The 26,410-nt window shown below is 59.5% G+C and overlaps 2 protein-coding genes across 9 annotated transcripts in view; one reads left to right on the top strand and one right to left on the bottom strand.

Moving 5' to 3' along the window:
* PDZD7 (PDZ domain containing 7) overlaps nt 1-16,371 on the top strand; it is a 20,064-nt gene extending 3,693 nt beyond the window's left edge. Inside the window, exons 3-17 of one of the 4 annotated variants that reach the window (XM_058697514.1) lie at nt 2,707-2,847; nt 3,153-3,327; nt 3,856-4,032; nt 4,267-4,414; nt 5,737-5,797; nt 6,174-6,581; nt 7,095-7,292; nt 8,840-8,887; nt 9,461-9,636; nt 12,757-12,848; nt 12,960-13,051; nt 13,207-13,278; nt 13,778-14,377; nt 14,672-14,772; nt 15,179-16,371. In XM_058697514.1, coding sequence (XP_058553497.1) covers nt 2,707-2,847; nt 3,153-3,327; nt 3,856-4,032; nt 4,267-4,414; nt 5,737-5,797; nt 6,174-6,581; nt 7,095-7,292; nt 8,840-8,887; nt 9,461-9,636; nt 12,757-12,848; nt 12,960-13,051; nt 13,207-13,278; nt 13,778-14,377; nt 14,672-14,772; nt 15,179-15,394 — 2,705 coding nt within the window. In that variant the 3' untranslated portion in view covers nt 15,395-16,371. Of the gene's footprint in view, nt 1-2,706; nt 2,848-3,152; nt 3,328-3,855; nt 4,033-4,266; nt 4,415-5,736; nt 5,798-6,173; nt 6,582-7,094; nt 7,293-8,423; nt 8,521-8,839; nt 8,888-9,460; nt 9,637-12,756; nt 12,849-12,959; nt 13,052-13,206; nt 13,279-13,777; nt 14,378-14,671; nt 14,773-15,178 lie in introns of those variants that run through there. The other 3 variants (XM_058697515.1, XR_009252527.1, XR_009252528.1) reach the window with 3 other exon arrangements.
* LZTS2 (leucine zipper tumor suppressor 2) lies at nt 16,216-26,410 on the bottom strand. Of its 5 annotated transcripts, XM_058697523.1 has the most exons (6): nt 23,487-23,839; nt 21,062-21,125; nt 20,467-20,916; nt 19,179-19,841; nt 18,398-18,655; nt 16,216-17,586 (listed from the first exon to the last, which is right to left on the bottom strand). In XM_058697523.1, exons 3-6 carry the CDS (start codon nt 20,872-20,874, stop codon nt 16,903-16,905), a joined length of 2,013 nt encoding a protein of 670 aa, XP_058553506.1. In that variant the 5' UTR covers nt 20,875-20,916; nt 21,062-21,125; nt 23,487-23,839; the 3' UTR covers nt 16,216-16,902. The 5 variants fall into 5 exon arrangements, with proteins under 5 accessions (XP_058553506.1, XP_058553504.1, XP_058553503.1 ...); XM_058697521.1 differs by lacking the exons at nt 21,062-21,125; nt 23,487-23,839 and adding an exon at nt 26,263-26,410; XM_058697520.1 differs by lacking the exon at nt 21,062-21,125.

Below are 26,410 nucleotides of genomic sequence, written 5' to 3'. Positions count from 1 at the left end.
AGACTTAGCAGATATCAAGTGCTGCGCAACACATTGGAGATATATTGGCAGAAAAGAATTACAAAGTCCCTACCACAATTGAGTTTACAATCTAGTGGAAGGAGACAGACAATAAAATATGAATAATCAGTATATGAATAAATAATATATGAATAAGCAAATAATGAGAAAGGATGGTAAGAATCTTGGAGGTACTAATTTGGACGGTACGACAGAGTAGCGGTTCTCAAACTTTGGAATTCATCAGAATTGCCTGGGGTGGGGGGGCTTGTTAAAAGACAAGTTGCTGGGTCCTACACCCAGAGCTTCTGATTCATTGTGTCTGTAGTGAAGAGCAAGAGCACACATTGTTGTTATATAATTTTTTAAGACTTTATTTTGAAGTGATCTCTATACCCAACCTGGGGCTCGAACTCATAACCCCAAGACCAAGAGTTGCATGTCGTACCAACAGAGCTAGCCAGGTGCCCCAGGTATACATCTTTTTTTGAATAAGTTCCTGGGTGCCGCTGCTGCTGTTGGTCTGGGGAGCATGCTTTGAGAACTGCTCTAATAGAGACCATCTGGGAAGAAGGGAAGGGACTTCTTTAGGTAGGGTAGTCCAGGAAGGATTCTCCGAGAAAGCGGTGTCTGAGCCAGGAGGGGCTGCAGAATGGATGCTGGCTTTACAAAAGTCTGGACAAGAGTATCAAGGATTGAGGGAACACTGAAATGATTGGCCCGTGAGAGGAACAGGAAGGAGGTCAGTTTGGCCAAAGCTCAGTGAGGCTAGGGATGGTGGCCAGAGGTGAGGGTAGGGAGGTGGGCAGAGGACAGCCCATGGAGGGCCTTACTGGGCAGGGGGGGCTGTGGAGTTCCTTCTAGAAGCCGGAGCAGGCATTGAAGTTCTCAATAAGCAGTCTACTGTAAAAGCTGGCTCTGGCCACTGTAGAGAATGGTCTAAACGAGGCAAGAATGGAGGTGGGGAGACAGTGAGGAGGCTGTGAGTGCCTAGAGGGAGAGGTCGGTGGCCCAGGCTAGGGTAGTGGAGGTAGAGAAGTTTCCATCCTCAGAGGCCCCAAGCTCCTATGCTCAAAACCCCAGTGTGGCATCCCCCTGGCTCAGGGCCCTAGGAAGGCCCCAGGGAGGGCCTGAGAAGAAAGAGGGTTGGGGGGCAGGAAAGCAATAGACTCCTTGGCTGGGTTGAGACCTGTACAGTCAGAATCATCCAGGAAGCCTTAGAATATCGCACATCTCTGTCCTGCACCATCCATGCCCACAGGCTGCCCTTGGAGATTTCTTCCTGAGCTGTTCTGCTCATGTATTGAGAGAGAGAGAGAGAGAGAGAGAGAGAGAGAGAGAGAGAGAGAGAGACAGATTTGTCCCCCACAAACACCTCTAGAGTAAGCCTTGTTCAAGAGGAAATCTCATCTTCTCACCTTCTCACCTGAGACCTAGCTTCCCTCTGCAGTCTTCTTATTTTTCTCTAACCAAAGGCCTTCTCAAGGACTCACTCCATCCCCTTCTTCATTAGTGCCGTCCCTTTCTGCTCCCCCCCTCCAACCAAATCCCACTCATCTCAGGCTTCCAAATCATTTTCCCTGACAGCTCCAGCCCCTAGGGACCCTGCTCCTCTGACTTTTCCCAACACTGATGGAGGGGACCCCTCTGGGCTCTGGGCACACCCTGCAACATAGTGGTGTTTTGGGTTTCTCTCCTCATATAGTCAAGTAGCTCCTAGAGCTCTTACCGCCAGAATCACAGAGTTGAAGAGATAGAAGGAGCCTCGGGGATCCGTCCACAATATCCCAGACAGGGATTTATCAGGGGTCAGCTTGCATGCCTCCAAAGATGGGGAACTCATTATCTCTCCAAAACTCATTCCATTGTCTGACAGCTGAAGGTTTAAAATTTTTTTTTTACATTTATTTATTTATTTTTGAGACAGAGAGAGACAGAGCATGAACAGGGGAGGGGCAGAGAGAGAGGGGGACACAGAATGGGAAGCAGGCTCCAGGCTCTGAGCCATCAGCCCAGAGCCTGATGCGGGGCTCAAACTCACGGACCGCGAGATTGTGACCTGAGCTGAAGTCGGACTCTTAACCGACTGAGCCACCCAGGCGCCCCAGCTGAAGGTTTTAGATAGATAGCCTCTATCTCGGGCTTGGTTCTGTCCTCTGGGTTACACAAACAAAAACATCCAATGTCTTTCACAGAATAGCTCTTCAACTGTTTGAAGATTAGCATACTCATTTCTGTGCAAGCTGAAGAGCCCAAATTTGCTCAACTCTGCCCTATCGAATGGAATCTTGAACCTCTTCTCTATCCATCTGACCCTTAGAGTGACAGGATTTTTAGAATTTGTCCTATCTCAGGCCTGTGGGTGTGAGAAGCTGAGTAAGCATTAGAAACACACACACACACCTGCACACATGAACACGCGCACACACACATACGCACACACACTCACCTATATAAGGGAAGGAGAGCAGTGGCTTCTACTGTGGAGTCCTGTCCTGCCTATTCCCACACTCTCCCTGGCCCATGGCCTCAAAACCACCAATAGGGAACTCAGAAATTGGCTGCCCTCAGGCCTTAGAGCTTTAGGTATCTTTGCCTAGAAACCCAGCCTTTGCAGGCCCCAACCTGGGAAACCCAGGGGCCCTCTGTGCCCAGAAAGGACATGGGAGTCATGCCTATGTCCCTCCCACCCACACCACCACACAGCCAACAGTGATGAGAGCGACATCATCCATGCGGTCCGGGTGGAGAAGAGTCCAGCAGGGAGACTGGGTTTCAGTGTGCGGGGTGGCTCGGAGCATGGCCTGGGCATCTTCGTCAGCAAGGTGGAGGAGGGGAGCAGTGCAGGTGAGCAGGGCTCCCAGGAGCGAGTTTCTGGCTTAGGATGGTGCTCTTATCAGGGATGGGAGGAAAGGGTCCTCAGCTTTGGAGGGCCCGATCCAGTGGGGACATGGGGCCCCCTCCCAGGGTGGAGTGGGCTAATGGACAGGTCCCTAGTCTCATAAGGACTACTCAGACCTCACCTGGGGATCCCCAATTTCACGGAAGAAGTTTTACCCCAGGGAGCCTTGTGTGGTGGCGGGAGGCTTAGCTTCACCCTGGAGGACTTCTCCCAAGTGGCCCCTGCCAGCCACGCCCCTCCCCTGGTGCAGAGCGGGCCGGCCTGTGCGTGGGGGACAAGATCACAGAGGTGAATGGGCTGAGCCTGGAGAGCACCACCATGGGCAGCGCCGTGAAGGTGCTGACTGGCAGCAGCCGCCTGCACATGATGGTGAGGCGCATGGGCCGAGTGCCGGGCATCAAATTCTCCAAAGAGAAGACCACGTGGTGAGAACGCCTGGCCCCAGCCCTGGCTTTTCCCCTCCCCATCCAGTCCCCCCCCCCCCCCCCAGCAGGAGAGGCCGAGGTCACAGGGCTCTGCGTGGAACTTGACTAGTATGGCTTCTACTCTTCCCTCCACCCAGGGCACCGGAAACACAGGGATCCCAAGGCCTGACCTTGAAATAAGACAAGGCCGTGTCCCTCCCCAGCCCTCCTCCCAACCCTGCTATCCCAGAGGCCAGCGGCCCTGCCCCCAACACCGCCCAGCCTCTGCTGTGAGCCTGGGGGTGGTAACAGCATCTCCCCCTCAGGGCTCTTGTAAGGAGTTGGGCACGATGGAGCTGCTCCGTAAAAAGAGGAGATCCAGGTCGTTTTCCAAATTTGGCAAAATCTACATCCCACTGAACGTCCCTGGGCTGGGGAGTCCCCCAAGGCAACCTCTCCTTTCCCGTGCGGTTGTCAAGGATGCTGGGAGGAGGGGGGGGTGGTGGTGGATGGGGGGCCCAGGTCGAGGGCCCCTTGCTGTTGTCCCAGGGTGGATGTGGTGAACCGGCGGCTGGTGGTGGAGAAGTGCCGGTCAACGCCGTCTGACAGTGGCTCGGAGGATGGCGTGCGGCGCATCGTCCACCTGTACACCACGTCAGACGACTTCTGTCTGGGCTTCAACATCCGCGGGGGCAAGGAGTTCGGCCTGGGCATCTATGTGTCCAAGTGAGCGCTGGGCGGGGCATGCAGTGGGCGGGGATCAACAAGCGAGGCCTGGCCAATGACATGTCCAAAGGAGGGCCTGGGTCAGGGGTGGGGTCTGGAGAGGGGTGGGGGGCTCCGGGAGAAGAGCCAAGGAGTCTGGCTGGGGCACCCCTGTATCCGAGTGAAGAGAGTCTGGACTAGGGTGAGCGAGGGCAGGCTAGGCAGCCGACCAGACCGCCTCCTGTCTGACCCCAGAGTGGACCACGGTGGGCTGGCCGAGGAGAATGGCATCAAGGTGGGGGACCAGGTCCTGGCGGCCAACGGCGTCAGGTTCGACGACATCAGCCACAGCCAGGCCGTGGAGGTGCTGAAGGGCCAAACACACATCATGCTGACCATCAAGGTGGGCAGGACTGTGGGTATCAGGGAGAGGCCAGACTATATAGAAGGACTTCCCTGACCGCTCTAGTATATCATTATGCCCATCGCTCTACAGTCTATGGTTTTACCATAGCCATCGGAGAGGGAGGGCAGGCATTGCGCTCGTCCCTATTTCTCAGAAGAAGAAACTGAGGCTCAGAGAGGCAGAGTAACTCAGGAATCCCAGTCCATTACTCAGCTGGTCAGTAGCAGGGCCTGGGTCCAGTCCTGCTCTTCAGATGCCTAGGGCAGTGCCCCTTCATATGAGTGGTGGAGGACCTGGGCTGAAAGGAGAAAATGTCCCACCCAGAGGGTGGGGCGGTAGCTGTGGCTTTGGGCAGGACGTGGGCACAGGGCAAAGAGGCTGGGCTGGGGCCAGAGATTGGATTTCCTGGGAGGCACCTGCATTCATTATTCATGTGGGTCTCACACTTGCCTGAGGATCAGGTCTTTCTCACTCTGTCTCCAGAGGAGGTGACGTCTCGCTCTCCGCTAGTGCCCAGTCCCAGCCCCTGCCCTGCTCTCTTCCCTTTCCCAAGCTTTCACCCACATTGCCCTTCAGGGCCTCCTCTGCCATTCCTCTACTTCTGCAACCTTATTTCCCATCCCACGATCCCCCCCCCATCCCGTTTCTCCCTTTCCTTCCTCTCACATGACCCCAAACACTCCTCCTCTCTCCCGCTCTGCCCCTCATTCATCCACTGAACATTTTCGAGTACGTTCTACATGATGGCCACTATGACAGGTACCGGGGCTGCCACGGTGAACAAGACAGGCAAGGTCTCTGCTCCTCGGGGGAGACGGACACACTAGATGCGGGCCAACTGTGACGAGTGCTACACTGTAATTAACAGAGAGGTGGGAGGGGTAATTTGGGAAGGCCCTTTCAGCCAGAGCGGTCAGGGCAGGTCTCTCTGGGGAAGTGACACCCGAAGAGGGAGGAGCTGGCCAGAAGATGAGTTGAAGGAAGAGAATCAAGGCAAAAGGAACAGCAAGTACCAAGCTCTGAGGTACAGAGGAGTTTGGCATGTTGAGAAATAAAGCAGCTTGTTTGTCTAGAGCATGATGAACTTGGAGGAGAGAGAGAGATGGGGTTGAAAAGTTTACTCCTGTCCCATCACTCCCCCTTCTTAACCCCATCCCTTCTCACCCACCCCCTTCTCGTCTTCCCTCACCCACCCCTCCTTCCACCCACCCCCTTTCTCATCCCTCCTACTCACTTACCCCCCTTCTCATCCCCCTTCTCACCCACCCCCTTCTTGCCCACTCCCCCATGCCTTCCTATGCCCACCGCGCTCTTCCCAGGAGACTGGCCGGTACCCTGCCTACAAAGAGATGGTTTCTGAGTACTGTTGGCTGGACCGATGTAAGTGGCTCAGGTCCATGGGTTGGAGGGAAAGGGCTGAGGCCCAAGGGTGGGTCAGAGTCTCTGAAGAATAATTGGGCAGGAGGAGCAAACCTCCTTGGGACTTTCACACCACCCAGCGCCATTTCTGGGCTCCCTGCCGAGGAGCTGCAGGTTTGGTTCCAGGCTCCCCTTGGCTCTGGGGTCCTGCGGTGAGTGGAGGAGAACTGATTTGCCTAAGTCAGTGGCAGGACTGCTGAGCACCGGTTCCCCGGAGCCCGTGCTTCCAGCCCTGGCTGCTGCCCCACACTACCCACCCCCCGACCACCCCCAAGCCCAGGGTGGTCTGCAGCCCGGCCTTCCCCTCAGCCGCCCCCGCCTTCCCCACTGCCTGCAGTGAGCAACGGGGTGCTACAGCAGCTGTCCCCGGCCTCTGAGAGCAGCTCCAGCGTCTCCTCCTATGCCTCCAGTGCCCCCTACAGCTCGGCCGAGGGCTCGGGCTCCCTGCCCTCCGACCGCATGGATGTCTGCCTGGGGCCTGAGGAGCCTGGCGGTCGGGGGCCGGGCTGGGGGCGGGCGGACACAGCCATGCAGACGGAGCCCGATGTGGGGGGCCGCGTGGAGACCTGGTGCAGCGTGAGGCCCACCGTCATCCTCAGGGACACAGCCATCCGCTCCGATGGGCCCCGGCCTGCCCGCCGCCTAGATTCTGCACTCTCGGAGTCCCCCAAGACTGCCCTGTTGCTGGCCCTGAGCCGACCCCGGCCCCCCATCACAAGATCCCAGAGCCACCTGACCTTGTGGGGTACGTAGGGGGATGGGTGGCTGATGTTCTCTCCGAAACTCCCAGTCCCAAACCTGCCTCACACCTTGTCCTGGGCCCCAAACCTCCCTTTGCCCCGGGCCTTGACCCAACCTCAGTTGCAGCCCCAGAATACACTTCGATGCTGCTCTGGGCCCCATTTTAAACTGGTCCTGGACCCCAAGCCCCAGTTTGTTTTCCTGTCAGTTTTGGGCCCCAAACCAGTCCTAACCCATCCCTTCCACCCTACACACACACACACACACACACACACACACACACACACACACACCAGCCCTCTTGGAGACTCCTCGAAGAACTAGAGCTGTGGGGTGGGGGAGGGTGGAAAGTTGGAGGAGGACACCCACCCCTACCTCCAGCACCACCTCCCCACAAAGCTGCAGGTCCTGTCTGCCCCCTACTCTCTCTCCTCTCTGTCCCTCCTCATACCCCTGCCCCTCGGCCTTCCCTTCTGCCCACCATTCCAGCCCCGCGGGCGCTCCCTCATGTCTGCAGAGGAGAAGAGGCAGAGGAAGAAGGAGAAGTTGGGGTCTCCTGGGGAGAAGGGAGCCCTGCAGCGCTCCAAGACACTGATGAACCTCTTCTTCAAGGGAGGGCGGCAGGGGCGGCTGGCAGGGGACGGGCACAGAGAGGCCTGGGCGCTGGACAGAGGGACCCCGGCCAAGCCCCGCCCTCGCCTGGACCCGGAGAAAGGTAAGCGCCATGCCGGTCAGATGGGATGGGGTGGACGCAGGTGGGGCCCACGTTGGCATCCAGCAGCTCTGGGTTTAAATCCCACCCTGCTTATTACAAGCTGGGAGTAACCACTGGCCCCTGTAAGCCTGTTTCCTTATGAGTAAAGTGAGAGTGATGATACCTATTTCTTTAGGAATAGTGAGGAATAAGTGTATGGATGGATGTAAACCACTTAAGGACCTCGTCTGGCATATGGAAGGTGCTCAGAAAATGTAGTGGTTATTGTTATACTGTCTCGTCTCCCCACTTTCCAGAAAGGAAATCTGATAGAGGCACAACATAGCAAGGAAGTTGAAGGGCTTGGGTCAGATCCCTGTGCCCTTGGTGCTGAGGTGGGTAGGGGGCTCCTCTCCTCGAATACGTGGCTACATCTCCCCTGGCCAGAGCTCCACAGGCCCTACCCAGCTCTAGAACCATCCTTGAGCAAGGTCATTTCTAAAGCAGGGCCCAAGCAGAAGGGCCTCGGCAGGCTCCACTATGTCAGGGGCTTCAAGGACCCTCAGAGAGGGCCTCTCGTCTCTCAGGTGAGGTTCAGAGACTGGACAAGTTGAGACGCTTGGGGTTGTATGGGCCAGAAACTCAACTCAAATTAGGTTTAAAAAGCACTGCTTGGCTCAGCTACTGATGTAAGTGGGTCTAAAGATTTAAACACTCTCATCAGACATCTGCCCCCTTCATCTTTGGTTCCATTTTCCCCTGGGTTGGCTTCATTATCATGTAGGTTTTGCCCACTCAGAGTTAAGATGGCCACTGTTGCTTAGCAACCCAGGGACAAGAAAGCTTCTTAAATAGTTCTGGCTGAAGTCCTAGGTTCTCACTGACCCAGCGGGGACCACATGCCCAACAAATGGCTGGGGGGGGGGGGTGCTCTCATGGGCCAGCCTGTGTCTTGTGCCCACTCTGGAGTACATGCACTGAGAATGGGGGTCCCCAGGTGAAATCGGGGTGCTGTTTCCGGAGGGAGAGTGGGTGTTGGGTAGGAGCTGGCCCTGCCCCTCCTGGGGGGCTAAAGTGAGAGTCTCACGGGAGAGACTCTTTAAATGAGGCCAGGCCAGCTTCCACCTCTTCAACCCATCTCTTTTTCCACAGCCCCCGGGGCCCTGCTCTCTCCTGATTCTCCTCCCATCCCTCTGGCCTCTCCTCTCTCTCCTCCAAAGGCTCTTCTTTTTTTCTCTGTCCCTTGAAGGTAGGTGCCCTCCCCCCACCTTCCCTTCGGGGTTCTTCCCCCCATATATTTGCCTCTGAATGAGTCTCCGCAAGCAGAGGTCAAACTGTACCCTCTCTTGGTCCTAAACCTTCACGGACTTCTGCTGCCTATGAATGAAGTCCCCAGTTGACCATGGCCCCAAGACCTTCATGGCCTGGCCTCTGGCCTCCCCATTCCACCTCCTCCCAGCCTGAGCTTTTCATTCCAGCCAGTGATCCAGCCATCCCTGAGCCCCCCCAAGCCCCATTTGCAGATTGGGCGCCAGGACCTTCAGCTTAACCCTTCTTCTCCACAGCAGGGGCAGTGGGGCCCGTGCAGAAGTTTGTCACATGGAGACTGAGACGTGGTAATTTAGCATCCCTTTAACAAGGCCTGGTGACAGCTGCAGATGGGGTGCATGTTGGGGGCTGCTAAGGAGCTTTGGGCTAAACTCAGTTGGGGCCAAGTATGGGGGACTGGGTGCGTATTGAGGGCAGCTAAAAGCATTGGACTAAGCTTACTCGGAAAGACAGGGCTGCAGACAGATGTTGGGGTACGTTTTTGAGGACTGGGGAGCTTGGTTGGGACTCCCAAAGACAGATTTTGGGGGCGGTGAGGAAGCCTGTGCTAGAACTCCAATGAGTACTATGACAGTGCATGTTCGGGGGCCCAGAGGGCACTGGGCTAGGACACCATTAAGGAACAGACTAGTAAAGGGGTCTGTGATGGGGGCCACGGGGTCTGCACTGGTGCTCCACTGGTGGGCAGATTGCTATGGGAGGCCATGGAGGGGAGAATCCGGGCTAGGCCAGGATGTTGTCAGGGGCACCTAGGCCTCTCACGGACCTGTTCTGGGGTCCGACCCAATTGAGAGAGGCCCCTACTTCCCCCTCGATGTCTCCTGGCTCCTTCATCATACACCTTCGTTCCTGCCCTACAGAGCGGGAGAGGGGCCGGGCCCTGCTCTCTGCCAGGTCTGGGAGCCCCTCTGGCCAGCTGCCTGATGTGGATGAGCGGGTGCAAGCCTGGGAGAGCCGACGGCCCCTTATTCAGGACCTGGCCCGACGGCTGCTGACTGACGATGAGGTGCTGGCAGTCACCCGCCACTGCTCCCGGGTGAGCTTCCAGCCTGCCCCCAACTCCAGCACACGGTCACCCAGCCCCTCGTTCATTCAGGCCACTGTCTCCGGCTATCTGGGATCGAGGCCGTGAGGTCAGTGGTCAGAAAATGCAGGAGTCACTCCTGTCACACACACACACACACACACACACACACACACACACACACACTGAGCTTACAGGCAGGAAGGGGAGTTACAATGACTAGAACCTAGACACCCATAGTGGCAAATCATGTGAAGTACTGTGAAAGGAAAAAACATGAGAACATAACCCAAGAGATACAAATTAGGTCTAGGGGGGCTCCTGGAGGAGGTGATATTTCAGCTGAGACGGAGACAGACAGGTGATGAGTGGGGGCACATCGCAGTCACTGCCTTCCTCCTCCTCTCAACCCCAGCCTTCCCTGCCACATGCCTCCCTCTGCACCTGGGTCAGCCGACAGGCCCAGCCTCATGCCGGACCCCCTCCCCTGTTACCCAGGTAAGTTATCCTTTGTCCCCCGCCACACACACACCCCGAGCCTCCTCCGACATCTACATCTGTTTCCTTCTACTTCAGACAAGAAGTAGGGCCCCAGGGCGGGGTGCAAGTTAGAGGTGAGGCAGTCCTTGCGGCCTGAATGTTGGGGAGGCTGTGGGAGGCACAGGTTATCCCTTCCAGGGGGATTGGTGGGCCCTCCCCTATCCCTCTGCCTCAAAGACCCCCAGGTTTCCTGTGCTGGGGTCCCTGTGATGTGCCTGCATCAGTGCACGTGTGAGCCTGTGTGCAAGGACAAACTGAGGGGTTCCAGGGCATAGTTTGTGATCCCCAACCCCCCAAAGCTCTCTCACTCTGGTCAGGGTAGGGCTGTGTTGTGTGACTGTGTGATGTGTACATTTGTGTGTCCGTGGGGTCCCTGGGTTTGTGTCACCCTAACTGTATGACGGATCTGTGTGTGGGCGTGTATGTGTCTGGCTGAGGCACGTGTGTGTCACGTGGAGACTGAGGCCCAGTAATTCCTGCGGCCCTTTACCAAGGTCTGGTTTACAGCAGAGCTGCAGATGGGGTGCGTGTTGGGGGGAAACTAAGGTTCTCTGGGCTAAACTCCGTAAATATCAGCCTGCTCCACTCTGAGCGCTAAGTGGGGTGGTGCGCCCCGGCCGCCGTGAGCTTGCAATTCCGGGCTCCGGCCATTAGGTGGCGTGATGTGTCCGTTTCTTTGGTCGGGTCCTTCTCCATCATCCCTCTGTTCCTCCCACCCTGTCCAAACCAGGACCACCTCTCACTGCACCCCCACAGCACCTGCACACCACCCAAACTTGACCCGCACGACACCCTCACCAAGAGATCAGACCCTCTGGGGTAGAGCTCTGGCCAGAATGATTAGTAAATCTCCCCCAGTGACTCAGATCACCGGGCCTCCCCTCTCTCTCCTCCTCTGAGCTGTCTCTCCACAGCCACCAGACCAGGCTTTATAAGTCACCTCTCTGATCACTTTACACTCCCCAAACCCCCTTGCAACCTCTTATCTTTGGCGGAATAGAGTTCCTTATGCTCACATTCAAGGCCTTCCCCGATTTGACTCCCCAACCACTAACCTCAGCTCTCCCATGGTCACCACATCACCACGTCATTATCTTCTGCTGGTCACTACATAGGGGTGTACAGGTGATGAACTGCACAACTCCAGAGCACTACTCTGGGAGTCACGACGTGCGCCGCCTACACGGAGGCCCTTCATGTACCCCGTGGCTAAGTTAAACTTCTCTCTGCCCGTTATGCCACGTCTCCCTTGGAGCGCCTTCCTCCCGACTTGCATGTTGTTCCCTGCATTCATCCTTAAGAGTAAGTGTAAATGGAAGCCAACAAACAGACCAAAAGGGCTCAGCGTCAATGCCGCCTCCTCCAAGAAGCCAACGCCGGTCTTGCCACCCTCCTCTGAGACTCCCTCTGCCTCATTGCCAGTGGTTTGGAATTCACTGGGGCACGTGGCTCATCCTGCCCCTTGTTCCCACCACCAGACTGGCTTCTGAAGGAGCTGGAACAGGGTCATCTTCCTTGTGCCCCCACTGCCCAGTGCAGGGCCAGGCCCGTAGTAGGTGCTGAATGCAGGTTGGTGGACTTGAAGTGTGTATGTATGTGACTGGTTCTGTGCAATTGTATGTATCCCTCTCCCGACATGTGGGGTTGTATTTTTGATACGTGTTTGTCTGAGTCCCTGTAAGTCTGTGTGTGGTTTAGGGCCCCGTGGCTGACAACTTATTTCCGGGTGTTTCTGAACGTCTCACTCTGACCACCAGGGCTTGCTGTGTTGTGTCTCTGTCTATCCCGGTCCAGGACGCTGTGTGTGCGTCTCCCTTTCACCACCAGGGGGCGGTGTGCCATCCAAGCAGGATGGCTCCCAGCGTTCGGTTTACCAGTTTGTCTGCGTTAGTGGGGTGTGGCTGGTGGCATCCGGGCAGTGCCAGGCAGAAGGGCCTCCCCCCAACCCCCCCCCACCCCCCCGGGTACTGACTGGGTAGGCTTTCTGTCGAGCCGCCCCTTCCCTAAGGTCCCCATTCCAGCCCTGAACAAAGCCCAATTGGTAGGTCTATGTGCAGACATATGCTGGGCCTCCCAGGCCCGCGGCCTAGTGTTTGGCTCAAATTCCTTCCTTCTGCCTGGGAGGTGGGGGTGGGGAAGAGAGCCCGCTGCCTGCACATCCTTTTCCGGCACCAGAGCAGGCAAGGGCCAGACTTCTCAGGTTCCAGTCCCTCTTCACACTTCCTTACCTGTGTGGCCGTGGGCAAAGTCCTCGTCTCTGAGCCTCAGTTTCCGCACCGGTAAAACGAGGATAATTAATGTCATCTCTCAGGGTTGCTCAATGAGAGATCATATGTAAAAGGCTTAAAAAAGTGCTTGCTCCAAAGCTGTCATTGTCGTTGCTGCTCTTATAGGTCTGTTATTATCGCAGGCTTCCACCTAGTCACCAACGTAAGACCGTCCTGTGAACAGCCCGGGGTTGGGGAGAAGCCTTCCTAAACGTGGGGAACCTCACATGCTCAAGCAGCGCCCCGCCCCCCCCCACCCCCGCGTCCCCCCTCTCCGGCTCTGGATGGCCGTGCTGCTATCTGACCTCTGGGTCTCTCTCTGCAGTATGTGCACGAGGGCGGTGTGGAGGACCTGGTGAGGCCCCTGCTGGCCATTCTGGACAGGCCCGCCAAGTTGCTGCTACTGAGGGACATCAGGTGGGGCGGAGGGTGTGGGGAGGGCTGGGGGGGCAGAAAGGGGACCTCTAATAACTCCCCCTACCTCCAGAACTGTGCCCCTGCCCACCCCCTATCTCTTGCCCTCCCCAGGAGTGTGGTGGCCCCCACGGACCTGGGCCGTTTTGACAGCATGGTGATGCCCGTGGAGCTGGAGGCTTTTGAGGCCCTTAAGAGCCGGGCAGGTCAGCAGCTGGGCGGTGGGGAGAGGGTGGGACCTGTAGACCCTAAGCCCCGGGTGGGGATGGGAGTGGAGTCTCCCGGGGGAGAGGGGGCAGAGATGACCAGCCGTGTCCCCCGCTGGGCCCCCCGTCTCTGACCGGATCTCCTCTCCCACCAGTGTGGCCTCCTGCCTTGAGACCAGCCCAGCAAGACGCACCTCCCAAGCGTCACCTCGTCACGCCCGTGCCTGGTCAGTCAAGAGTCCCAGAGCCTGGGGAGGGGGCACAGAGCTGGGGTATTAGGGAAGGGAAAAGGGGCCTTCTGCCCCTGCCTCCGTGTAGGGTATCCAGGCTTCAGAAGTTTGTCCGGTTCCCTGAAGGAAGTCCCTTGTCCACCGGAACCATTTTTATCGTCTCTACTCACCACCCACACTATTATTTCCTTAATAATTGGTTTTAGACCCACTCACTTTTGAAATCTAGTCTCACTCTCTGCAATAATCTCCGAGAAATTGCCAGTGTGGTGTGCGAGCGATATTTTTTCTATGACACATATCGCGATGGAAAGTATGAAAATACTATTCCAACAGAACCCGGGCAGTGTCCCTCACTGTGGCAAAGCTGCCGCAGGGCCCAAGCAAACCCACGCCTGGGTCCCCCAGGCCCTACCCCAGCAAAGGCAAGGACTGGGGCCTGGCACCAGCAAGGGCAAGGAGGGGCAGCCTGCCTGACCTCGGCCCTCTTCCCCAGATAGCCATGGAGGTTTCTATCTGCTGCCTGTGAACGGCTTCTCAGAGGAGGAAGATGATGGGGAACTGAGGGAGCGGCTGGGGGGCCTCCAGCTCTCCCTGGGGGCCCCTGCTCCCCGCCACCCTCATAAAGGGATCCCCCCTCTCCAAGACGTGCCGGTAGATGCCTTCACCCCACACCGAAGCACCCGCACCCCCCCTCCGCAACCACCCCCCGTGGCTCCCAGGCCCCCAAGGCCTAACTGGCTGCTGACAGAACCCCCGACCCTGGAGGACCCGCGGCAGAGCCAGATCCAGGGCCCTGTCCGGAGCCGCAGCCGCAGCCGCAGCCGCAGCCGGGGCCGAGGCAAGTCCCCAGGACGCAGGCGCTCCCCGTCTCCAGCACCTATCTCCACCCAGAGCGTGGCCAACGGGCGCTACCACAAGCCTCGGAAGGCCAGGCCACCTCTGCCTCGACCTCTGGATGGGCAGGCAGCCAAGGCGGGAGGCCACCAAGGCCCCTCTGAGAATGGAACTGGTGGGACAGCCGAGGAGACAGCCGCGAAGGCCCCTGGCGGGGAGCTGAGGACAGTCACGTTGTCCAAGATGAAGCAGTCCTTGGGTGAGTCCAGGTGGGCCTGGGCCTGGCAGGTGGGGCTCTTGGGTTTGGTGGGGTCTGTGGGCTTGGTTTCGGGCTATAACTAGGGGGCTTGGGCTTAAGAAAAGATTGGGGTATGGGGGTAGATTGCAGAGGTGGGAGTAGACGATTTTTGGAGTTGAGGACTGAGTAATAATAGAATATGCGAATTAGGGAGAAGTCCGGGCCCGTACTTGCTGTTGGGGTCCTGGGTTTCTCCTGTGAGCTCTGGGTGGAGGGGGGTGGCTGCGCGTTCACCCACTGCTTCTCTCTCGCCAGGCATCAGCATTTCTGGGGGCATTGAGTCCAAGGTGCAGCCCATGGTGAAGATAGAAAAGATCTTCCCTGGGGGGGCTGCCTTCGTCAGTGGGGCCCTGCAGGTGGGTGAAGAGCACCCAGGCCCACTCCTGAGGCCCAGAGCTGAATTCTGGCGGGAGTGGGGCTAGAACATGCTCATCTTCCAGCCAGACAGGTTTAGACCAGGCCCTGGGAGGAGGCTTGGGTGCAGGGGGGTCAGGACTGCAAGATGACCAAGCCTAGGGAAAAATCTGTCCCCTCATGCCAGCCTGGGCCTGAGGGTGGCCCATCCTGTTCCACCCCTAGCCCCAAGGGACAAAGGGCCATTGTCTGTGTCTCACCCTGCCCCCGACCGCTCCAGGCACAAAAGTCCCATTGTCCATCCCCTCCACCCAGATGGGGAGGAGTGTCCTCGCTGGTGGAGGTGAGAGGTTGGGTGTTGGGCTGACCTGAGAAGGGAGGGCTGTGATTTTCCCACTCCCATCCCAGGCTGGCTTCGAGCTTGTGGCAGTGGATGGAGAGAGCCTGGAGCAGGTGACCCACCAGCGAGCAGTAGATACCATCCGCCGAGCTTATCGGAACAAGGCTCGGGAGCCCATGGAGCTGGTGGTCAGGGTCCCTGGGCCCAGCCCACAACCCTTACCCCCCGAGTCGTCAGCCCTCACCGATCAGTGCCTTCCTGCTGACCATTCCCCTGCCCGCTGACCCCCTCCTGGTACTCATTCCTTCCCACTGCCTCCCAGAACCTCCCATAAACGCTCTTCCCACCAATTCCCAGATCCCTCCCACTGATGCCAGTCTCCTCCAGCGGACCGCGAGCCCAGTCCCTTCTCCAACCCCTCCGGACTCCCGATACTAACCCCAGACCCTCTCCACCTATGCCGGGACTCTTCCCACTGACCTCAGATCCTCCCGCTGCCTCCCAGGACCCTCCTGCTGTCTCCCAGACCTCCCCTCCTACCCTCCTCTCGGGATTCAGGAACCTCTCACTCCTCCTCGACTTGCCTCCTCCCAGAGCTCCACACTGCTGGCGCAGACCTCCCCACTTTCTTCCCTCCCCCGCTGTCACTAAGGCTCTGCCCTTTCCAGATAAACTTGGTGTCAAGGACAAGGTGCTCCGGGTTGGCTGTGTCACCCGCGCGCACTGCCCCCAACCTCCCACGACTGGGAGAGGTTGGGAGAAAACCAAGGTCTGGAGCTTGGGATTGGCGGGCCCTTTCTCATGAGGCCCCCTTTAAGGCCCCCAAGCACTGAGGAACATGGACTCTCAGGGCCCGGAGGGGTCATCGCATCCGTCCCCCAGCCCCAAGCAGTGTTCTGTGCAAGGGATAGGATGGAAAGCTTTTCTAGTTTCTCAAATCCTGGGAGACCGCTTCATGTGGTGGTCCGCTAGGATCTCACACTTTCCACTGGATTTGTCCATCCCCCATCACCCTTTCTCTCCCCAAGACCTCCACGAGGGGTCAGAAAGAGGTGGGAGTCGGGGTCAAAGAAGTTCCCATCAACTCTCTCTAGCACACTCGTCGTTTTTTACAAACAGAAAAATTTTTAATTTGTTTCTTTGGGTTTGTACAAGAAATTTACAGTGTGGAAAAATATACAAGTGAAAACGAGGCCATAAACCTGGGTGTGGGGAGGGGCCACTTGGTCACAAACACAAATAAACAAGACGTTTCTGAGTTCTTCCTTTGGTCTGACTACAGCCCCTCACCCTGGGAGACAGGCTGCAGAGCTGGAACCTGGGTGTCAGACCCCAGTCCCAGCTCTGTCGCCCGACACGGGCAGGGTGGGGGCAGGCACATCTGGAGCAGCTGGCACTGTCTGGCTCTCTCTGGCTTCGGGGTAGGGGAGTGTGGAAACGAGGGAACCCCTTCTTCTTCCCAGCACCCCCCCCCCCGTCCCCCCCCCACCCACCCCGGGGCGTCTGGGATGAATGCGGTCGGCAGAGTGGCAATGGCGGCAGCTGGGGAGTGAAACGGGTGGAGTGAGCAGGAACCTCTGTGTGACAGTGAACACGGGGACCTTCGAGGAGTCCGATCTTGCTCACCCGAGTCACAGGGCAGCCCCAAGTTCTTGGCAGAGGCCCAGAGGCCTGGACCCCCGGGGGGCGGGGGACGGGCGGGCGGCTCTGGGGCCCTCAGTGGACCTGAGGCTCCCGCCCCGCCCCCCCCCCCTTCGGCAAGGCTCCCCGCAGATCCGGGACGCCGAGGGCCCTAGATTTCGGTGGCCGTGATCTCCTCCAGGCAGATGCAGGGAGCCGGCTCGGCCAGGCCCAGGTCGGCGAGCTCCCGAGCCTCCAGCTCCAGGCTGAGCTGCTGCAGCTCCTGCTCCAGCTGCCGGTTGCGCCGGTACATCTGGATGTAGTTGTGCTGCAGCTGCTTCTGGTAGCGGATCACCTGCTCCTTCTCCGCCTGCCAGGCCAGCCGCTCGCCCTCGAAGCTGTCCCGCTGCTCCTCGCCCCGCCGCCGCTCCCGCCGCAGCTCTGCCCGCAGCCTCTCCACCTGGGCCCGCAGGCTGCCCCCGACCCCGGCCGCTGCCCGCTGCACCTTGGCCTCGTCGCTCTCCGCCAGGAGGAAGGGGTCGGCGGTGGCAGGTGGCGCGGGGGGTTCCCGGAGTCTGGCGGCCTCGGTGTCCAACTGGCCGGCTTTGTCTCGCAGCCGCTCGGCCTCCTGGCGGTGCCGCTGCAGCTCCTGGGAACAGGCCTCCAGCTCCAGCTCCCGAGCCCGGGCCGCCTCCTGCAGGCCCCGCGCCCGGCCCTCGCTGACCCGTAGTGCGGCTCGGGCTTCTCGCAGCGCCACCCGCAGCGCCACCAGCTCGCTGCCCTTCTGCACCAGCTCCGCCTGAGACTCCTTCAGTTGCTGCTTCAGCAGGGAGATCTCGCCTGACTTCTGGCACACCTGTTGTGGGGGGAGGAATGGAGAAGGATGGTGAGAAGAGTTCTCCCGGGGGGGTCAGGCCCTGAGGCCACGCGGGGTATGTGGGGAGAGGCTCTCTGACCGTGACACCCGTAACACAGATGGGGACACCGAGGCAAGCTTAGTGATATGTCCAGAGTCACACAGCTGGTAAGTGGCTGAAGGGAAATACGGATCCAGATCTTTCTCCTTCGGAGCAGGTGTCTTTAAACCATCGTGAAGCACCACTGAGCCCTGGGGACAGGCTGGTGGCAGGCCGTGCAGGAGTGGGTGCGGCTGAGGGCAGTGCCCACATTTCCACAGGCAGGCACCGCGGTGTCTTGGTTAACAGCATAGACACTAGAGCCAGATGGCCTGAGTTCAAATCTCAGCCCTGCCACGGACTAGCTGTAATTCTGGGCTCCAGCCTTTCTGGGCCTCAGTTTCCTCAAACGGGGATGTTAACAACACCCAGCTGGCGGGGCTGTTAGGAGGATTAGGAGATCCCCCCCCATGTGACATAGAACGGCGCCCGGGGCACAGCAGCACTACGTTCTTATTCTTAACTGGTCGGGAGGCAGCGGGTTGGGAACACCACTGGCTGTGTGAGCGCTAAACCCGACTGCTGAGGAGCCCCACAAGGGTGGCGCAGGGAGACCCCCGCCCAGAAAGGAAGGCCAGAGGGGGAGCTTCATCTCACAGAGGGGAGGGCGGGGGGGGGGGTCCTCTGGCAGTAGCAGGCCAGAGGGGGTGGGTATGGCTGGGCTCCTTTTCCCCGCAGGCCCCGCTCCCCGCCCCTCCTGGTCTGGCCCACCTCCCACTTGGTCTCCTCGAGCCTCGGCCCGAGCTCCCGCTGCTCCCGCTCGAAGGTGGCGCAGCGCCGCTCCAGCTGCTCCCGTTCCTGCAGCAGCTGTGCAAAGTCGTCCTGCAGCTGCCGCTTCTCCTGCTGCAGCTGGAATACCTGCAGCTGCAGCAGCTGTTGGGCCCGCTGTGCCCGCTGTGCCCGGGCCGCCCCGTCCTCCCGCAGGGCCTCGCGCTCCCGCGGCCAGTGCCGCTGCCGGTCCTCGTGAGCCTGGGGACGACAAGGCGGCCCTGGGTCCTGGTGGCTCCCCACCCCGGACCCCGAGCCCCGCCTGCCCACAACTCCCCGGTCACCGACTGCTCTGGCGGCCCGGTGGCTGGGCTCAGGGACGGCAGGCTCCGCTGCACCGGGATAATGACCGCGACAATCATCACAACCACTTTTAGGACGCTAGAAACAATATCCATAATAGCAAGCGCTTCCGTAGGAGTTTCTAGGTGCCAGGCGTTATTCTAAGCACTTTACAGCCTTTGCCTTACTTCATCCTCATGATAAATATCTCCATTTATAGATGAGGAAACCGAGGCTCAGTACCATTAAGTATCTTGCTCAAGTCTGAAAGCAGACGGTGGTGCTGGCTTCGGTTCCTTACCACTCTGCAGGTTACGCCGGACAGCTGGGCTGGGGACCGCCCCCCCCCCCCCCCACCCAGCACAAACAGAAATGCTCCTCGGACTCCCCAGCACCTCTGGATGTCCTGCCATGCCACCCCCATTATCGCTGCTGACCACACCTGACACATGGTCACCTCACTCTCGTCCAGACTGTCCCGCAGCTGCTGCAGCTCTGCCTCACGGTCTCGGAGCTTTCCTTCCAGGACACAGTGCAGCAGGGCCTCATCCGAAGGGGGTGGCGGGGGTGGGGGCGGGGGCGGAGAGCGCTCCCCACAGGAGCCGCTGTCAGGGGAGGCCCGGGCACCGCTGCCCAAGAGCCCCCCAGCCACACGGCCTCCCAGGGAGCCTGTGCTCTTGCTGGAGGAAGACCGACCACTGTCCGAGTGGGAGGGCCCAGTAGGGGCCCCTCGGGCTGGACCCGGCAGTGCCCCCCGCCCGGGGCCGTGGGAGGGCAGGTGCCCGCCTGGGGAGCTGTTGGCTGGCTCTGCACCCCCGGTGCTGTAGGTGGGCAGGCTGGACAGTGAATTTCGGCCGGAGTCAGACAGTGTCCCCGATGGGCAGCCACTGGCCCAGCCACTCAGTGCCAGGGGTTTGTCAGCAGCCGAGGAGGAGGAGGAAGAGGAGGACGAGGCAGGGCCCCCAAACAGCTGGGTTAGGCTGCCCTGGCTCCCAGACAGTCCGGCGGCCCGAGGACCCAGGAAGCTAGGTAGGGATGGTGCCCCTCGAGGTTTGGGCAGCACTGGCTTGAAGGCTGTTGGGCGGATCAGGATTTTCTCCATGTTCTGAAATGAGGTGCCATGGGACACTGGGGATCAGCTGCCCAATCTTTCAAAGCCCTTATCATACTCCCTGCCCTCCCATCTGGGGTCCCGATCCCCACATGTTAATAATAAATGCTAAAACCGGCTGAGGGCCTCCCGATGTCCTCCACATCAAGCAATTTAAAAGGTTCATCTCTAATCATTACAACAGCCACACAAGTAAAATATCATCAGTATCCCCATATTACAGATGAGGAAACGGAGGCTCAGCAAAGTCAAAGACCTCGTTCAACGTCAGACACGTAGTTGTTGTGCAGTAACAGTAATTTGAGCAGCTGACATTTATTGAGTACGTTATGTGACAGGTACTAGGCTAAACCCTTACGTACATTATTTGACTGAATGCTCACAACGATCACATGAGAGCTAACCTATTACCTCCATTTTACCGATGCAGAAACTTTGGCTCAGAAAGGTTAAGTGATTTTCCTAAGGTCATGCAGCTAGAAGGAGGCAGAGCTGGGATTAGAACCCAGGTCTGGTGAATCGGGAGCCCACATTCTTTCCTCTGAATCGACCCTCAAATTCCGGCTTCTTCAGGGGCTCCTGATTCCACCCAGGCCCCAAAGGAAGGGCTGGTCCTCACCTTCTCCAGCTTTCCAGAGACAGGGATGAGCTTGGGTGGGGGGCCGCGGAGATGGGCATTGCGTGCCCGCTGCTCTCGGGCATCCTCAAGGTCACTGCTCGGGCTGGGGGGTGACTCTGTCCGGAAGTCCTCGTTGATGTAGGTGAAGCTGGTACCAGGGACGGCCTTCCTAGGGGGCACAGCTGGGCACAGTGGCTCCTGTGCCTCATAGCCACCCCGTAGCAGGCCATCCTGCTGGCGGAAGAAGGTGGGCCCAGAGGGTCCGTGGTGGCGGGGAGGAGCTGGCCCCCCAGGGCAGGGCCGGCCTGAGATGAGGCTGCTCACGCTGCCCATGGCTGGAGGTTGTGGGGCAGTGGTGGCCTCAGGAGTGGGCTCCAGTGGCACTGGCAGAGTCTGCACAATGGCCATGGCGACAGGGGCTCAGGCCTGGCCAAGGGCCTCCAGGGGAACCTGTGAGCAGGGCAGGGGTGTAAGAGTCCCTTCACCTTGAGGTCCCTCCCTATCTGAGTCCCTGAGTCCCTCTCCTGACCCCGCGTCCCAAGACAAACAGCCCCCTGACTGCCCACAACTTCCCCCTCCAAGCACTAGCACGAACCTGACTTCTTCCTGGGACCCAGACCACTGCCCAGCTCTGGTCTGAACAGGGCTAAGGACTGACTCTACAAGCAAAGATGATGATGGGATGTGAGGCCTGGTGGTTACGCAGGGCCCAACAGCAGAGGCCCAGGCCCCAGCCTAAACCTGCATCCCTCATGGAGGCTAGGACTCAAGTTTAGGAGGGAGCTCTCTGCCAGCTCCCAGCACATGTTCCTGGTCCCCTAGGACAGGTGTCCTCATTAGAGAGCAGTTTGGGCACAGGCAACCTCAGGGACAGAGTCAGCAGCCACTCAGATGGCATTTAGGGAATAAAGAGCCAAGGCCAGGCAGTGCCCAGCCTCCCCCAGCTGGGCCTCAGTTTCTCCCAGACAGAGAGGCAGCAAGGATGGAGCTGGCCAAACAAGAAACCCAGAGCTTTTAGGGAGCCCACAGGTGCCCTCTGGGGTCTCCCGCCTTCCAGACGTGGATACAGGCTCATTCATGCGTGTTTCCATGACAATTCCCGGCCTCACCATACCCAATCAATCAGGCCTAAAGGAGCCTACACAGGCATGCTACCAACCTCTAAGAAACCATGCGGCTTTAGACATTCCCCAGAGTAACCCGGAGGGGATGAGGAGAGAAGCCCCACCATCACCTTTGGCAGCTGCTCTAAGATCTCATTTCCCTGGAACCCAGGGAAGAGGGCTCCACCTCCCCAGGCTCTGCTCCTTCCTGGAAGCGGACAGCAAGTCTCCGCCCGGAACTCCCTCCCCAGTCCTGAGGCCGAAGACCAGGACTCAGGCATCTGCTGAAATCATCATGCAGAGCGGGGGCCAAGAAGCGGACAGAATCGAGTCGGAACAGGAGTGTGCGTTTGTACTCATCGGTGTGTGTCGGGCTGCGCACAGGCGCATGGAAATGAACTTACTTCGCGTGTATGTGAAAATGTGTGAAAACGCGAGTGCATCTGAGTGTATGTATGTTTGACTAGAGGTATGAGTACATTCGTATATTCGTATGTGTGAGTTCATATGTGCACGAGTATGTGCGTGCCTCCGGATCACTCTCAGGAAATACGTAAAAGTGGTAACTGCATATGTAGTAAGTAAATTTGTGCTGCATGAACGTGACTGAGAGAAGAGAACATCTTTGGATAGATGTCCATTCACATGTACGTGAGTTTACGTGGAAACTGCATACGAACAGGGAAGTGAGTGTGCACAAGCGGGTGCAGAGCAGTATGTGCACAGAGCATGTGTGAGAGTGGGTGGGAGCCTGGGTGGCGAGCAGGACCACCTAGGTGAGCAGGAGCCTGGTTTCTGTCACTCATTCAAGTGTGGGGAAAGGACAGACACATTATCTGACTCCTTTGCCGGGTCCGTTCCCCTTCTTTCTTGCTTGTATGGCACGAGGCTCCCCCTCCGCTCCCCACTCAAGTCAGGAGACCATGAGAACCGGGAAGGTATCCAGACTGAGCCTGGAAGCGGGGGGGGGGGGGGGGGGGGGGGGGGTGGGGGGGGGGGGTGGGGGGGGGGTGGGTGCACTGAGCCCATCGGCAAGTGCCAGCCCCGAGCCAGGCAGCCGGGGCACCGCCTCTCCTGCCCTCTCCCCCACCACTCCAGGGCATAGAGAAAGCTGTGGGGTTAGGGGCTTCTTAGGGGGCAGTGGAGGCTGGCACCTCTGTCTGCATTTGCCCACTTCAGTGAGCACTGAGAAAGTGAGAAGTAAGAGGAGGAGACAGGCGGACTCAGAGAAAGACAGGGGCCCAAACGACCAGAGACAAAGACTCAACAGAGACCCCAGGGTCAGGCAGACAGGGAGACAGGCTGAACCAGTGAGCCCAGGGACCTGAACCCCACAGAGCCAGGGGCCCCTAAACCCAGAAGAGACATGAAAGCTGGGCCCCGAGAGTCAGACGCCCAAGGAGCCAGAGCCAGGCCTCTGGAAAGCCAGGCCCAGCCAGCCGGGCTCCAAGAGCGGGAGCCCGAGAGAGGAGGGGCAAGTGGAGGCTCCATTTTGAGAAACGCGTTGTGTCTGTGGGAAAGGGAACCCCTGGCTCTCCCAGCACTCCTTGAGTAATCACTCTGGCACAGCGCACGCACACCCCCTTCGTGGGCCGGGGGCAGCCGGGTGCTGGCTTCGGCCAGGGCCCCGGGCAGGTCTGGCTAAGCCCAACTCCCGCAGACCTGTTCTGGGGGCTGAAGAGTTGGGGAAACTCTCCCCCCACCAAACTCCAAGGACTAGTCAAGCGGGATCGAGTCTGGGATCACGAGTTCGCATTCCGCGATAGGAAGCCGGGAGCCCCCAACCCACCCTCCAGGGCCCCCCGACACCCCCCCTCCCCGCCTCTATTAAGTGCGGGCGGCTGGGGGACGCCTCCTCCCCACCCGCCCACCGCCGCGCACAAGTTGGGGGCGCCCCCGGCCCCCCCTCCCCCTCACCTCCGCCGCGCCGCTCCATGCTCAGCCCCGGGCCGCCCCCAGCGCTCCACAGGCGCGCCGCCCGGCTCCAGCCCGCGCTCGGCCACTCGGAGCCGCCCGGCCCGGCCCGGCCCCGCCTCCGCGGCGCCCCTAGCCCGGCCGGCCCCCGTCCGGCCCGAGTGGGCGGCGCAGCGCGGGGGAGGGGTCGGAGGGGCGTCCCCGCCCCGGGCGCGGACACGCGCAGGCACCCCGCGTCACGCGAGGCCGACCAGGCGCACGCGGGGGCTGCGCCGGGGGACCCAGGATCCCCGTCCCCCCGCGCCCCCACTCCGAGAGCCGGTCGGCTCAGGACTCGGCCGCGGCCGCGGGTCACCCTCTACCCCTACCCGGGCCCCGGGGCCAGCGGCAGCTGGTCATTGTTCGAGCACAAAGGGCCGGGCGCCAAGGCGGCCGCCCTTCCCCCTCCGCTTCTTCGGTCGAAGCCTCCCCCGCAAGACACACTCTCCGGCTTCGGAGTCCAGAGCGAGACGCCGAGGGTCGGCTGCCCCTCCCCCGCCCCAACCCCTGCTACCGGGACCCTGCGCCCCAGGATGAGTCGGGGGCCGAGGCTCGCGCCGGGCCTGCCCCCCACCCCCAGCGGTTGGTGGAGGAATATTTGGACTTGCGGAGGCGGCGCCACCTGGCGGCGCATTCGGTGAATACACTCAGTCACCCCCCGCCCTCCACCTTGGGGGCCTCTACACGACTCCCCGGCCCTGTACCCTCTCCTGCGCGAGCCCAGGCCTGTCTCAGGCGCGGCTCTCTGCTCCCCAACCTTCCCTCAGAATCATTTAAGAAGGAGGTCATTGCTGGGAGAGAGGCGCAGCCCCTGGTCCCCCAACAATCACTGGGGTGAGCCGGTCCAAACCTACACCGGCCTCACAGCTGACAACATTCCTCTGCCTTCTCAGGGTCGCAGATATTCTCACCTTCTGGCAAACACCACAGTCTTCATAACACCCACACGACCTTTCCCACATGCAGTCCCACGCAGCCACAATCACACAGTCTCATCCATCACGTGGTTCCACGCTCCTTTCCATAATCTTTCAGGCCACCGCACACACAGACATACTCCGTGTCACAAACCTTGTTGTGCACAGTCTTTCACAACAACTCAAAGTCCTTACTACCGACTCACGATCTTAAATAGGCTTCCTCTCCTAAGCATCTTTCACACATTGGTGGTCTCATTCACAGTCAGACAACTTTCATAAACAGTGAGTTTCACAAACATTCTACCACACAGACTTTCCCCGAAGGGTCTCTGTGCCCCAGTCAGGTCAGCTGATGCCCACACCCCTGGGCAAGAACAGCTTCCCACCCCCTACTTGCAACCCCACCCCCAAGGCCAAGGCCTGCCAGAGCTCCTCTGCCCCAGGAAGGAGCATCCCCCCCTTCCAGGCCACAGCCCTGGCCAGCTCTCAGCTCTATTTTTAGCTCTATGGAAAGGGTTGTTTTTCTTTCTTTTTCCCTGGAAAGGGAGACATAACCCAACTACCCTCAGGCTCATCCCAGACCCTGAGCCTTACAAGAACAGACTGAGCCCCCCCCTCCCCAATAGAGACCCCCTCCCCTGGCCTTGCCCTGATCCCAGCCTCTTGGGGCACCAGGAGCCTCCTCCCCTTTCTGGCAGCCAGCCCAGAAGCTCAGGCAGCAGCTGGGCTCAGCATGTGTGTAGGGGTGGAGGGTGGGGCGGTGAGGGAGGCAGAAGGCCGCTGCCCACTCCCTCATTCCCTGGGGGAGGGGGCTCATTCTCCCTTCTAGGGGAGGGAGATAGGCCCACTCTTGTATTTAGGGACATTTGCCCTCATGCATTGTCCGGGAAAGGGCTCCCACCCTCGCAGGAGTGGGCTTTCTGCTCCTACATTGGGGGGAAGAGCTCCCAGTTGTGCAAGGAGGGGAGTGGTAGGAAGGGGACCCACTGGGGCTCAGGCAGCTGCTCCCCGGACTGGAGGTATGGGGCAGGGGCTGCTGTACACTGCCATCAAAAATAACTCCCTTCTTCGATACCTTCAGGGATGAGGGCACCACGAACATGTTCGGGTGAAGGAAGGAGAGGAGCCCAGGTCACCCCACCCAGTGCAAGTCTCCAGTCCTGGGCTACCCGGACTCCAGGGGGCGTTCTGTTCCCACTTCTGTGGGAAGGTTTAACACTTCTCTGGAAGGAGAATGGAATACTGCTCGGCTGGAGACCTTGCAGACTCGCCCAGGACTGGGGAGGGAGGTCCTCGCCCTGATGCGCGGGTGGGGGAGCACAGCCCACTTGTCTGCGAAGCGATCACGTGCTCGGCGCCTGTTTACGTCTTAGTCTTCACCTGTGGGCGGCCAGGAAGCAGGAACCTCGGGAGGTGTCCCACCCGGCCCGCCCCCGTCGGCGGTCACAGGGCAGCCCTTTATCTCCAACCCCCGTCAAGTGCGCGACAGCAGAGCGCTCTGTCCGCTGGGGGTCCGTGCGGGCCAGTGGCGCTGCTCCAGGGACTGCAGGGGTAATCTATGGGGCGCGTCCTTTCCTGAATGCACGTGTGTTCGTGTGTCCCAAGTGCGTGGGTCTGTGCGCGCGCGTGTGTGTGCCCGCTGGTGTGAGTTTGTGTCGGTTCGCTGTTCAGACTCCTCGCCTGCGCCCCGCCCCCGTCCCCCAGAGTGGGGACCCCTTTCTCACTCCAGTCCCCGGCTTCCCCAGATCGGGAAAGTTCGCTCCGGAGCCGGGATGTGTGGAAGGCTGGAGTTCCGATACCCCCGTGTCCCCACCACTCACCCAGCGCCACCTGCGCCGCCGCTCCAGCTCCCGCCCAGCTCCTGCTCCAGCGCGGGCACCTCCTCGCCGCAGATCCGCCGGCTCCCAGCCAGCTCCGGGCTCCGGACTCCGGGCGCCCGCCTGGCCGGGCCTGGTGGAGCGGGGCGGG

The sequence above is a fragment of the Neofelis nebulosa genome, chromosome 13, assembly GCF_028018385.1.
Source record: "Neofelis nebulosa isolate mNeoNeb1 chromosome 13, mNeoNeb1.pri, whole genome shotgun sequence".
Classification (NCBI taxonomy): domain Eukaryota; kingdom Metazoa; phylum Chordata; class Mammalia; order Carnivora; family Felidae; genus Neofelis; species Neofelis nebulosa.
This window is presented reverse-complemented; position numbering and strand designations above follow the sequence as displayed.

Coding starts and splice junctions, on each gene's coding strand:
- LZTS2 (XM_058697521.1), bottom strand. CDS start 20,874: ATGGCCATTGTGCAGACTCTGCCAGTGCCACTGGAGCCCACTCCTGAG. Junction 19,842..20,466: donor TCTCTGGAAAGCTGGAGAAG/GTGAGGACCAGC, acceptor ACCTCATTTCAG/AACATGGAGAAAATCCTGAT. Junction 18,656..19,178: donor GTGAGGTGACCATGTGTCAG/GTGTGGTCAGCA, acceptor TGTCGTCCCCAG/GCTCACGAGGACCGGCAGCG.